The sequence below is a fragment of the Oreochromis niloticus genome, linkage group LG22 (assembly GCF_001858045.2).
Source record: "Oreochromis niloticus isolate F11D_XX linkage group LG22, O_niloticus_UMD_NMBU, whole genome shotgun sequence".
Lineage (NCBI taxonomy): Eukaryota > Metazoa > Chordata > Actinopteri > Cichliformes > Cichlidae > Oreochromis > Oreochromis niloticus.
Genome location: NC_031985.2, coordinates 12290070 through 12303668, shown reverse-complemented (window position 1 = coordinate 12303668; position 13599 = coordinate 12290070). Strand labels below are relative to the sequence as shown.

The 13599-nt window shown below is 39.0% G+C and overlaps 1 protein-coding gene across 21 annotated transcripts in view; it reads right to left on the bottom strand.

Moving 5' to 3' along the window:
* The window catches only part of pleca (plectin a), a 115350-nt gene that overhangs the window by 25303 nt on the left and 76448 nt on the right, over positions 1-13599 (bottom strand). For 9 of the 21 annotated variants that reach the window (XM_025902054.1, XM_025902056.1, XM_025902058.1 and 6 more), the window contains 7 exons: positions 12186-12247; positions 9259-9273; positions 8576-8665; positions 8032-8067; positions 6037-6114; positions 5865-5957; positions 1215-1381 (listed from right to left, as the gene is read on the bottom strand). In XM_025902054.1, coding sequence (XP_025757839.1) covers positions 1215-1381; positions 5865-5957; positions 6037-6114; positions 8032-8067; positions 8576-8665; positions 9259-9273; positions 12186-12247 — 541 coding nt within the window. The remainder of the gene's footprint in view (positions 1-1214; positions 1382-5864; positions 5958-6036; positions 6115-8031; positions 8068-8575; positions 8666-9258; positions 9274-12185; positions 12248-13599) is intronic. The other 12 variants (XM_025902055.1, XM_025902066.1, XM_025902069.1 and 9 more) reach the window with 3 other exon arrangements.

The window sequence follows — 13599 nt, the reverse complement described above, 5'->3', positions numbered from 1 at the left end:
CATTTCCATCCAAATTACTTTCTATTTAACCTTATTTTGATGAACCAGAGATTGTTTGGGACATATTGAACAGCAGAAAATCTGATTAAGCTTCTTTGGGAGTGATGTTACATCCAATAAAAACTACTGCAAGCCACAATTATATCCTTTTATATAAGTCTTTTCTACTCTTACAGACACTTAAATAGCTTTGCACAAGCTGACCACAGACGGTTTTTAAAGCATCCTCTTATGCCTGCAGTACAGCGTCTGACACATTTTACCCTAAACTATCCTATTTAAAAGCTGTTTATTGTGCCTGAAAGTAAGATTTAGTGTTTTTAAAAGCATGTACTGTACAAGTGTTAATTACTGTATTTAATCACCAACTGTTAAGGTATCTGTCAACACAAATTCTTCAGTTCTGACTCAAGCACAAGCAGCATGTGCAAAACAATGCACAAGAAAATAAAGCAAATAAAAGAAAAGTAAAGATATCATAACAGAATATCTAAAGAGACTGTATATTACTGCTTCAGTTATTGTACCTTCTTCACAGCAAGGCACGCACAGGTGGACTTAATAAGAGCTCACGAGTTAAATAAAGTGTCCCAGTAAATCATAGCATTGAAGAAGCAAACACAAAAGCAGGAGTCATGAATGTACCTGTGCTTTTCCTGCTACAACATGCCAAATCTGTGTTCTTGACCGCAGATAAAGTTAAATGAAAGGTCAAACGAGCAATGAAATTATACTAATAAAGTTACAGTGTGCTGAAAATCATTCATTTAGATGTAACGCATAAATGTTAAATACTGGAGTTTAAGGAAATGTTTTTAGTTACAAAATATCTCAATGCAGAATGAATGACCTAAATAATGAATGAAGTCTCCCTTGACTTTTGTCTTAATGTTTGATTTATAATAAGCGTTCCATATTTTTGTCCTGACAAGTCCAGCATGGCAAGAATGCCAAATTCAAATATGAATTTAGGATTGCTCCCTGGACCTACGCCGATAAATAAAAGAAGAAACAACAACGTGAAATATGCAAAAGGTTAAACGTGTAAAATTCTTGCCTGCGGTGTTACAAGATCCCCAAGTCCAGGCAAGTCTTTCCAACTAGAAAATGTGTCTGTGAGGCTTGAAAAACACCTCTGCGCTACAAATGTGCATGATTTCTATTCGTGCAAGGCTGAGTTATAATCAAAACACCTCACTGAGGATGCTGCTCACCTGTGTTTGTGTATGATGGCGTTGAACAGCTTGCCATCCCTCCAGCTGCCGGTGAAGTTGTCGCAGCGCAGGCCCTGGTATCCCTCCACCATCCTCTGAGACCACAGCAGCAGCTTCTCTTTGGCCGTCATGTCATCCGACTGACCGTTCACCTGAATATCTGAGATCTGGAGGGCGAAGACGGGCAAATAGTCAGTCATACGAACTACAGAGATCTCCTTTCATATCTGTTAGACAACTTTCTCCCATTAAATTCTTGCACAAAGGTGGTATTAGCTAGTACACTACCATTTTTTTCCTGTTCTTGTTTCCTTTAAAGAAATCGGTAGAGATGCAACACTATATAATAGAAATTTTAAAAGGTGATATTTATTAAGATGTCTCCTTTTCCTGGAAGACCTGGAGGTGGTGGCTGATAAGATTTACTCTAATTTCTCTGCTTAGACTTCTATGCTTACAACCCGAACACGGAGTAAGCGGCAGAGAATGGATGGATGGGATGATTATTATTTTTCAACTTGTCTTATGAGTTTCACATTTAAAGATTAACTAAGACTGAAATGCTAATTGGAGGGCAGAGTAAAACTTTCCCTGCTCATTTCTTCCAGATTTGAGATGAGTCACATTTTAAACCTCAAATGTTACACGGCACTTTTACTCGGAGAGCTCATGACATCCATTAAGCTCGCTCTTTGGAGAATGCTTTTTAATTATACGAGCAGAAAACAGTAATTTTAGAGCGAAATTGTTTATGAGCGACTGAGTTGATGATCTTTTAAAGTTACAGTGTTGTTGTTCCAAACAAAACTTTACAATAAATGCCTCAGTAGCCGTAAACTAAAGTTGGACCGTGCAGCAGAAACACCACAGGAAACTTTTTTTAAGAGCTGCGAGGCTAAGCTATGAGTCACACGAGCATGCTACTAACATTTCCCACAGCAAAATGGTTGATCTTCATAAAAGAAGAGAAAGTGTTTCAGCTTTTGAACTACTGGACATGAATTTTACTGCTCACATTTTAAAGCTGTTTGACGGAGTGTGACCATTAGCATAAATCCATCACCCAGTAGTTTCCCAGTGTGGTACAAATGGTGCTTTTGAATGTTTTTGGTATTTGTTTGCCTGCTTCACGTACCAGATGGGCGGAGGTCTCACCTAAACTACGCACATGCTGTAACAATTAAAGGAAATCTTTTGGAAAACTCTTTTTGCCTCTTTTGTCAAGGCAGAAAAACCCACCTGCTGCACGATTTAACAAAACATCAGCGAGTTTTAGTTGTCTCTATATTAGAACCTTCTGATTTTTAACAACAATAAGATCTAGAAAACATTCGAAAGTATGATAAGTCTACTATATTTTAGTTACTGATGATGCATTAAGCTTTAATTGATCAGGTGGAGTCATATATGTGCACTTCTGATATTTTCAATAGTAAAAATACTAATCTAATCTACTAATGTTAGTTTAATGGATTCATTTGTCATGTAGGCTTTTTTTAATGATTTTATTGTAATTGTTGGTAATTATTCCACAACTAGGAATCTTGTTCTGACTATTTTTCAGATGTTTCTGTCATTTTAAATATTTTGAATGATTTTGTACATATTATTTAAAATATTTATCATCCACAAATCTGGCGTTTGAACAGATTTTGCATTAAACAGAAGCTCATAAGAACTAAAGGATGAATAAACAGGCTGAATATGACAATTCTACTGTAATCTGATGTTGATCAAAGTATTACGGAGTCACCAGTTCATCCATATTTGGTGTCAGAATGACACACCTTAAGTTTTTAAATGCAATGTACATTTTTTACATAAAAATTAAAATCATAATGCCGTTACAACATTTCAGGATATCATAAAGTAAGCGTTCCTGTATGACCTTGCTTGGTTGTTTTAGTCGCTAGAATCATTTGGGAATCATTTGGTTGATTTAGGGTTAAGTGACTTCCACCGCTCTAAAATTTCATGGTGTATAAGTGGAACGAGTGCAGCTTCGCCGCCACCACAATCCGTTTCCAGTGTTTTGGGGAAGGCTGATGAGTCACAGCAGAAGTAATAATTTTACTTACATTTTTTTGACAGGAAAGGGTGGAGAATGGAAAAAGAAGGCATTTCTTCCTTATGTTATTTTTCCTTGACGAGGGAAGCCCCTGTGCTACAACGTGGGCATAAAATGACTCAGACGGCGGGTGGAAACTGGACCTCCACCCTCGCTGCCTCTCTTTTTAAAACGTTCCTATTTCTTTGTCACGAAGCCGGACCATTATTTTTTTATTAATAGACAAATCACCTGTGTGCATTAGTCAGCTGTGAGCTGCACCTGGGGACCTCAGAGGAAATTCACCATTGTTTTAATAACAGCATGTGCTGAAACCAAAATTCTGGATTTGTTTTGATGAAATAATGTCTGCTAGAAGACTTTTTTTCTTTACTACTTTACAGCAAAGAGAATATTCAACCTTTTATGCACTGATTAGCAGTGAGTGACCATTTTTGTTTCCCCCACTGCAAAGCTTGTGAGTGAGGCCTGAGCTTCCACGTCTCCTGCCAGCTTTCTCATGGGAATCACTGAGTCATACTGAGGGACACAGAAACTGATCCCACATGCACATCTCAACATCACAGTCATTACAGCATCAAAGAAAGTACTCCCACTCTTTTCTCCCAGATCAGGAAGACAGCTGCCTGTCGACTGATTCTTCCAATGTGGCGTGTGTTGCTATAGGCAGTATAAGCAATTTTATACTGTTTATGTTATGAAATAGGAAGTGAAACCTCTATATTTAGTTTGGTGGAAACCTATATAGCTATAAAAATGCATCTGAAATTCACTGGCATGTGACGATCCATCTTTTGCCAAACGTCTAATAACCTCCATTTGGAAACGATTGGCCGGTGGACTTCACTTTACTGTAACTGCTGTGTCAACATCAGCCTTCACTGATTCCCAAAAAGGGAACAGCACTTTAGATTTCCTTACCACAAAAACAGAAGCAAAATAATTACATAGAAGCATAAAACGCATGTTACTCGTCCAGTGGAATAATCTGATCTATTAAGTGTGCAGTTTAAAAGTAAAACACATCACAGCTCAGGAGATATGACTCAGCTGCCCCCATCAGGCATCAGTCAGTTCATGCTTAATACATGCTGAGAACTTGGAGTTTCAGCAAAGCCAGGGCACTTACAAAATCCTGACTGTAAAGCTACAGAACAGTGCGACACCATCAATACCAACAAACAGCTGCTTTGTATCAGCTAAACCAGGAAACTCGACTCAACTGTATTTATGCACAAATGCAACAGTACAGATAAAGTTTCAACCATGCAGTAGTAAATATGTCGTTGTCTTATTAAGTTGCTGGTAAATGTACTTAATGTTTTTCTTGGTTAACTGTATTCTTAATTTAAGTAAAGCCTGTCGCAATAATACAAATCTACAAAACTGACGAAACTTGTGATATTTAATTATGACTTATCTAAAAACTGTGCATCAACAATTCTAAATAATTCTGTAATTTATATAAAAGTATAATTATGGCTCTTATTGCAACCTCCTTGCAACTAAGAAAAAGTAAAATAAAATCATGATTACATTTCTTTTTAATTCGATGACTGATTCCAAGCAGTTGAGGTGGCCAAATGGTTGCCCAGTTGCCTCCACCTCTGGCAACTACTGGGCTGGAAGCAATCAGTCTCAGACAGATTGATCAAAGTTAGCAATTAGTTGCTGTCTAATTTAAAAACACATCACGATGTCATTGCAATGCAATCAATCGGAGTCAGTCTGTGCCAATGAGTGCAACAGTTCTGACATCTCTCTGCAACAGGAAACTCAAATCAACTGGTTGCCAACTGGTTGCATCATGATAATATTTCTATACAAAATGCAAGGTTGCTGTCATTTTGCAGCTAAATTGCCGCTCTGCAGTCACTTTAAAAGACAGCAGCTGTCTGGGGTTGGTTGCAGACCTGGCGCAACCTGTCTTTGAAGGCAACAAGACTGCAAGTTCATTGCACATGGAAACAATAATTTTTGTCATGCAAACCATGTTGCTTCCCTAATGTTCCAGTATTGTTAGACAGGAGTCACATTTAAGAAATTCAGGCTCTCACTCTGAATACTGTGCAGTCGTGCAGAATCCAACTGAACTGTATGTCTGCTGCTTTGCTTCGCTACTTGTGCTAAAAAATTCGAGAAAGTTTTGAACTAAAGTGTTTATTTGAAATGTTCACGTGCTGTTACAGAGACAAGCCATACTAAAATAGCCTTAGATAACAGGAAGGCTTCTTTGTGCAGTTCATCACTGAAATAGGAGAAGCTAATAGTAAGTGTGGTCTCTAATCCCATTGTTGGTTATTAGCCAAATTAATAATAGGTAGCTTGCATAGACATGCTAACAGCTAATCAGTTGCTGGTCTAATTTACGTTTTTTTAGATTTGGTCTGTGACTATAGGTGTCACTTGTGTTCCATATACAGTAAAAACTGCAGTTCTCTCTACTTTCATTGAGTTAAGGTTGGTTTTGTTAACTTGAGATTGCCCAGAAGCATTACACAGTGACTGCCAATTGCTTCTAGATTAGCTTTACTGCCATACAGTAATTTACAGCAAAATGACTTATGAGTGTCCTACATTACCTGGAAGTGAAGGATGATGGTCCATATCAAGCCAAGGGTCAGCTTGGGGTTTCCATCTGCAATGTCATCATTCCTGATGTTGACCAGTTTGACCTGAAAAGGTGTGGATAAAAATATTTTTCCTGTGCAATAAAATAAAACATAATATAAAATTGTTGTTTTTCTTAACTACCTGTCTGTGTTTGAGAAAGTCCAGGGCGATCTGGACATTCTGCAGCTTGTGGAAGCGCATACGGCCTTTCTCCCGAGGCTGTAAGAGACCAGATGAGACCAAACATGAAGAGAAGGGAACACTTTAGGTCAGCAAACAGCAAAGCCCCATGACTGAGGAACAGGTGTTTCAGGCTCCAGTAACACAAAGATCCATTCTCTACTGTACATATTTTCACAGTCATGGCCTCGAAAACTTAAATTTAAAAGAAAGCAAATTTGAAGTGTGATTCAAATTCTGCGTGTTTGTGATCAAAGCGTTCAGAGCTGACCCTACAAGACCCTGAAGTGCATCAGAGATCCAGCCAAGATGTCTGCAGGTGAAAGCATGATAATGAATGATAAACATTCTCAGTGATTCTCCCAATCATCAGTCACAACTCTTCTTTTTTTCCAAGACCTTTCAAACACTGCTCCCTGGATAATGGATTATTACACTTTGCCCCAAGTCAACTGATGACTGATAAACGTTGCTTTTCTGTTTTTAGCTGCAGTGCAATCCAGTCGAGCAGATTCCATAAGGTTCAAGAACTCTTAAGCCTTAGAAATTATAGGAGTGGCGACCCTGACATGCACTCGTGCTCCAAGTTCTAAGCTGCAGAATTAGGTTGTAGTGACAAAACTTTGGACTTTGATTTCACTACAGTGTAAGAAACCTCCATTTGAAACTGATAATAATAAACAGCTATTAAAAGGACAAGGACAATCAACTACAAATAAGTATTATAACAGAAGATAGAAATTCATACTCTCTATCCTGGAAATCTCCCAAGTCAATCAACATTTATATAACAGGAATGTCTAGCAATGTTTTCAAAATCAATCCTCATTGCACAAGCACATGCAATGACTGCTGCTGATATATTCAGGCATTGCCAATTGATATAATTGTGCTGTAAAATCAAACCCAGACCACAAACCATGTTTGTCAAATACTTTCATTCTCTAAATGAAAAGTTTGGTTTTGTACACTTCTGTAATCTGTGATGTACAGTTTCTCAGATCTACAAGGCACAATCATAAAGTTGCGAGACTCCAACCATAAAAAACAACTTAACAACGTAATTTTTTTATTACATCTGAACAAATCCTGTCCTTTACCATTTATGTTAGCAGTTATTTTTTAAGAGTTATAGCAGACTCCAATAAGTCTGAACACAGCTCAGTTCAGTCACAGTTCAGGTTATTTGGACATCTTCGGGTTTTAATGTCGAACTTCTGACACAAGAAGAACTTGTGGTGCAGAGCCCAGTGGAAAAATTAAAAGAAAAGCGGAGCTTCTTTCATAATCCACAATGTTCATACTTGGAAACCGTGCATTCTTTTCCTGAAAACTTGCTTTGGGTCTTTGGATCTGAGACCAGACATGACATGAAAAGTCTAAACATACTGACACACTGAGGTCTTTGGGGAAACCGCTGATGCACAAATGCAAGCAGTTACACAATGTAGTTCCCACGGATGAAGTGATCTAAAAGTGGCATCCATGCTGGAAGTGATCCAGAGGTGCACCAGGAGAAGATCTTGAAGGGGAGACTCGACCATTTAAATCAGGCATGTTTCTTTTTTCTATTTTTATGGGTGGAGTCTTTGCACTTTTTATGATACAGGCCTTTAACAAAATAAGCACATAAAGCTATATTAAGAAAAAAAACTGTACATTTTTTTAGATTATTCTTTTCTATTCTTAAAGAATGCTAACTTTAATGGTCATTTATGAAAACGCTAAAATAGTTACTACAAATATTCTGAATAAAGCCACCAATTTAACCACGTTTCCTATCATGGCTCCTGAACCTCCCAACTCACTGACAAAATGAAAGAGGACAATGTTGACACAGAAAGGGACAATACACAGGGAGTGTGACCATCATCATGCACAACCCAGCAGCCACCTGGGGTGGTGACACATGCTACGCCCGCGGAGGCGGCCAGCCACAGTCCAGGCGCCACTCACCAACCGCACGTTCCTCACAACGTCACGTTCCCTCGGCTACCACAGCAAGAGCATCGCAAGAGAGGAAGGCAGAGGCAAAGGGGGAAAGGTCAGGGCAAAGGTCAGCAAATAGGAATTAGACAAAGGAAAAACCAGGGATCAAACAAGTCAGTGCAGAGAGGTTAAACGATGGAAGCAAAGAATGAAATTAGTGTTTTAAGGTTACATCACCAGAAGGTGTGTTCCCAAAAAGACTAGTGCTAAGGTAAGTAAAGTAAAAGAGTGTGCACAGCCTCAGCATGTACTGAAATGTCCAAAAATCTCTAAAGAATTAAAGTCAACACATGCAGAGGTGGAAAGAAGAAATCCAGAGTAATATCTGCCTTATAAACATTTAAAGCGGTTGAATTAACAATGAGTAGACTGGACAGGAGAACAAAGATTACAGCAAATAAACTGAGTAGGACAGTAGAGCTGGGATGATAAGAAATGCCTAGACAGGACAAGGGGTTACAGAAGAAGCACAAATTCTATTATCAGAAGTGAAATACCACCAAAAGCTCACCAGAGTCTCTCCAGAGAGCACCTCCAACAGGGAGATGAGGTTGTGTCCATCTCTGAGGTCCTCGTACAGGTCAGTGATGTGTCGCTGGGCCTGGGAAGAAAGGGAAGAGACCCGTTTTGTCAGTATTGATGCATACAGGGACATTATTTTTAATTCAGACTCCCATGATGTCAGCACCAGTGCTGACTCACTGCACACGACACAAACAGTTGCTGAGAGTTCCTCAGAGTTCACAACAGACAACAAAATTTAACTTTATAACTCACAAATCTCATCTACAAAAAAAAATTAAGATAAAAAGAAAAACGTGAGCACACAACAGTGGGGGACTGATTTTACCCTCTGCCTTCTGCAGCAGCAATATGCTCTGGCTTTTTAAGGATTTCACCCCTTTTATTACCTGTCACAGTATCAAAAGGGGTGCTCCTTACTATTATTTGTAGTTACACTTTTGAGCTGTTGTAGCCAAAGAACATGCAGAGACATGCTGCACTGCAGAAAATGCTCCAAAAGCAGATAGAAAAGAGCTGAAGTCAGCGAGGGGAAAGATCAGAGGTTAGCAGTAAAAGAGGGTGGATGAAAGGGAGAGAGGGCGAGGGAGGGTAAAAATGTCAACACAAACATGCAGGGAGGAACAAATGTGTGTGTGTCCACTCAGCTCTCTGCTCACAGACAGCACCTACCTCTGCCTTCCAGTGCTGGTGGGAAAGAACAGGAGGACAGGGTGAAGGATGGAAAGAAGAAAGAGTTTGATGTGAGAAGATGTAAAACTTAAAAGGACAGTGGGAACAGTGAGACAGATGGTGTGATTTGATGGATAAACAAGGACAGTCAGCTGCTTTCCATTTCAAATTCTTTAATTTGATTCCTTCTGTCTTTCAAACTAAAGAAACATGTGCATGTCTCTGTATTAATTTTATGTATATAAATGTACTTTAGTTCTCTATGATCTGCTCTGGTTTCAGTGGGTTTGACCGAGCTAAAAAGGATTTATAAAACACAGAACAGCATCTGTTTTTCATTCCTCACAATCTGAAGTGAAGTGTAAAACATGCTACAGTAGATGGCACTTATCAGACAGCTGACCGTGAGACTTATGGGCCTCATAGTTTAATCTCATGACTCTGTTGTGACCATGAGTCCAAAGTGACTCGAGGGCCAGATTGCCTGAAGTCTTTTGGACCTAAATCAGAGGGATTACCCGAGAAATAAACAGTGACTATCGACAAAGCCTGGGAGTCATCTCGGACAGAGCCCCGTGTCACAGGATGCACATGGACGACAGCAGACATTCCTCGCTCTTTAACACGCTTCACTTCCCGTGTTAAAACAAAGATTCATCAACATGAAAGTGTTGTAGAGACGCAACAAGGTCCAGCTGACACTGCCCAGATAGGACTGTTGTTTTTCTTTCTTTTCCTAATAGGTGGTTCAATTTTAAATTAAATATTAAAAATAACTTGTCTAATACAACCTGATCAAAAGTAACTTTCTTCTGTTAGGCTGGTCTTTGCAAACAGAAGGTGTGAGCCTCAGGTGGGCGGGGCCGCAGGCACACAGATGATCATATAAGGATAGGCGCTCTTATTAACATCAAAAGGAGCCAAGAGTAGAAAAATGCTTAAAGCTGAGTGTTTACAGCAGTCTTGGGTCTGAGCTTTTGACTCACGCTGACTTCATTATTTAAATCTTTGGCCATGTTTATACATCAACTATTTAAAAAATAATTATGAGACAGAACAAATCTGCTTATAGAAATATAACATCTGCTATTACTAGGAACCTGAGATTCCAACATACAAAGTTAGTGTTTTATTTCTTTATTTTTTTCCTGTTGTCATAGCAACGTGACATATGACAAGTTTTTTGTTTTTTTTAAAGGATTCTTATAAGAAATCCCTGCCTTCTTCACTTATGAGTAACACAGTGACTCATAAAATGACTCAAATGTAAGAATTTCCTGTCTTATGTCACAGATGTGAAAATTCGATTTTGACTTTCCTTAGGTTTTGGACTGTCGCTCGGCATAAACTAACAAACTAAAACCACCCATGAAAGGCATTTCATTACAAGTAATCTTTACGTTTTAAGGCAGAAATGAGCAAAAACACAACCTGACCCACTAACATACTACACGAGCCAGAGTAATTTCAAATTAATCTGATTTTTAATTACTACATAAAAGTTTATGGTTAAGGCTGGATCAGGTGACCCTGAGCCATCCCTCAGTTATGCTGCTCTAGGCTCAGGCAGCAAGTGGACATCCCATGATGCACTGAGCATTTCTGTCAAGGTTTTTACCTACCACTGCTGCCTCGCATTAGACTGTGTCTTCTCTCACTTTCAGTGTGTGTTTTTTCATATCTTTCTAAGCTCTCCTTTTTCTTTTTGGTCACAGCAGATGGCTGCTCCTCCCAGAACCTGGCTCTGGACTGTTTTTTCCTTCCAACATCACTTAGTGCTGCTCATAGGGGCCTTGTCTGATTATAAAGGTTTTCTCCAATACTGTAGGGTCATTACCTTCCAGCATAAAACACCTAGAGACGTTGTTGTATTTGGCTAAATCTAAATTGAAGTCAACTGAAACTCAGGGCTTCTATATCTTGCTAATCATTTGATTATCCTCTGAATTACACAGAGAACCACAAGTTCCCAGAACTGAAAATATCTATTAGATATTAAATTACTCATTGTCAGACCATCGGTGCAAAACTAAGATATGTTCAATTTATGATGACTGTAAAATTTATGAGCAGCAAATCAGATTTAAGAGGCTGAAACCAGTTATCTTGGTGTTATACTTAATAAATCAGTTTAATTATTGCTATTATGAAAACATTTTTAGCGCGGATAATCTACTAAGTGATAGTTCCTAAAAATAATTCTTACTGTAACAGGACTTTGCTCCCCACCTAGTTAGAAGCATTTCCTTTTAAGGGTAAGGGTCAGAACATTTGTTGAGAGTTGTTTCAGACGTATTTAACACTGATCGCCTCACAGTGAATCAAATACTAATTCAACGTGGAGTCCTGGAGCTTCCTGTCCCCCTGCACAGCCCCGATGAGCCGCCCCGACCATCTGGATTCCAGATGTGTAACCTGACCGAGCCCAGCCAACGATACTGCTCTTCCCGAGCGCCAAGCTAAAGTGAGGCCAGGTGCGTGTGACTCACCCCCTCACATGCATACAGTTAACGGAAAGAGCGCGGTTGCTATTGTATCTGTTGTTCACCTTTTCCAAAGCTTTTAAAAGGAGGTGTGGAGAATCTAAATCTGATTTAGTTTTAGATTCTCTTCCCAGTTTGATCTTCAGGTAATGTTTCCCAGCAGTGAGATCAGATTGCTCCGCATCTCCTAAGAAAACGTTTTTGTGTAATTTAAGTTATTATAACCAGATGGGATATGAAAGAAAGTCCAGGTTTTTGGTGTTATTTGACGACAGCAGGAGACCTTTTTACCTACCATCGAGAATTACAGTTGAGTTATAAACTCCACATGACATAAAGTTAACATTTTAATAGGTTTTTGGAGATTTTTAATCTATCTGAGAGTAAAGTTGCTGTGAAATGTATGTGTTTTCATGGTTGAGGGTTGTTTGAAGCAGAACTTACCTTCACAAGGTGCTTGTTGACCCATTTTGTGAAGGTCTTTTTCTGAACTCTGTCCCGTTCATCTGTGGAAACACAGCAAATATACACTCTGTTTAATTAATGGTGTTAATTTAAGAGATTTTGCATTTTTAACAACACTCGGTAATCGTGTATTACAAACTCAATGGTCCAGACTTAAGGCAAACAAACCATAAGCACAATGTTATTTTTAATTATTAAAAAACCCCCAAACAGAAATCTTGTATTTGGCTTTTCCAAAACAAACTACTTTATGACTGTCTAACCTGCCAGCAGACAGGCTTGCATGCTAGCTTAATGGCAGATAACCACTTTAAATATCATACTCATCAAAGGCTAGTTTCCTTGAATAACAGAGCAGACACGGGAACTACATCCATATAAAGCTTGAGAAGTATGAAACACTGATTCCCAAACTTCCTGGGCTGTGACTTCTGCACAGGAACCCAAGCCTTCTTGTTTCCCATAGTCACATGTTGCGTGTAGCACTACGCACCATCTACATATAGCCACCATCTAACCCATAGGCCAGGATATATGATGGTTGAAACTAAATATAATTTGTGTTTATTGGGCTTAAACAGCCATTATGGCCCTGCTTCTGATTAAAACCTCCAGCAAAACTCTTTCAAATCTTTTTTATCTGTTTTTTCCCCCAGAGACACAAACAGTGTGAGAAATATTTCTTTTGCCCAGGGACAGAACCAAAAGTCACATGTGACTTTGACTCAGACACGGACATCTGATGCCCAATAGGGACAAAACATCACAGAAGACTTGCTGTAGGTTACCCGCTCTGATGGTGGCATCAACAAAACAAAGACTTTCCTACTTATCAGGAGAACTTTGAATAAATTATCTCTGGCATCCTCTGGAGCAACATGTTTCAGCCTGCAATGCTGTTGCTGTTTTTCTTTAGAATTTCATAATCAGATTGTTCCCAACAAGCCTATTACATACCAGCAGGCATCAAACATATACTATGAAATGTTTTTCCTAAATTTTATCACCCAGGCAGCCACTTGAAGAGATAACCATTAAACGTACACTTCACCTCTTCAGTGCAGTGCTTCAATTAGTGATGGTGGTGCTTGTCAAATACAGAGCAGTTCAACAAAACCAATGTTTAATGTTCAAATGTTTTTTTCTCATCAGTGACATGCTGAAAAGAAGTTTATCTGGTCTGTGATCAAAGCTAACAGAAGTGATCAGATGAAGAGGGAACCAAAGAAGAGGACATCCCGTGGCACCAACGCCCAAATCACGGTGGCTTTATGTCCATGACTCACAGGCACACTCACGCATGAGGCGGTCTCAACAGAGAAGTGAAATAAACCTCAAAAGCAGAGAGATAAGTTCTGCTTTTTCACTGGTTTTGATTTCGGGCTTTTCATAT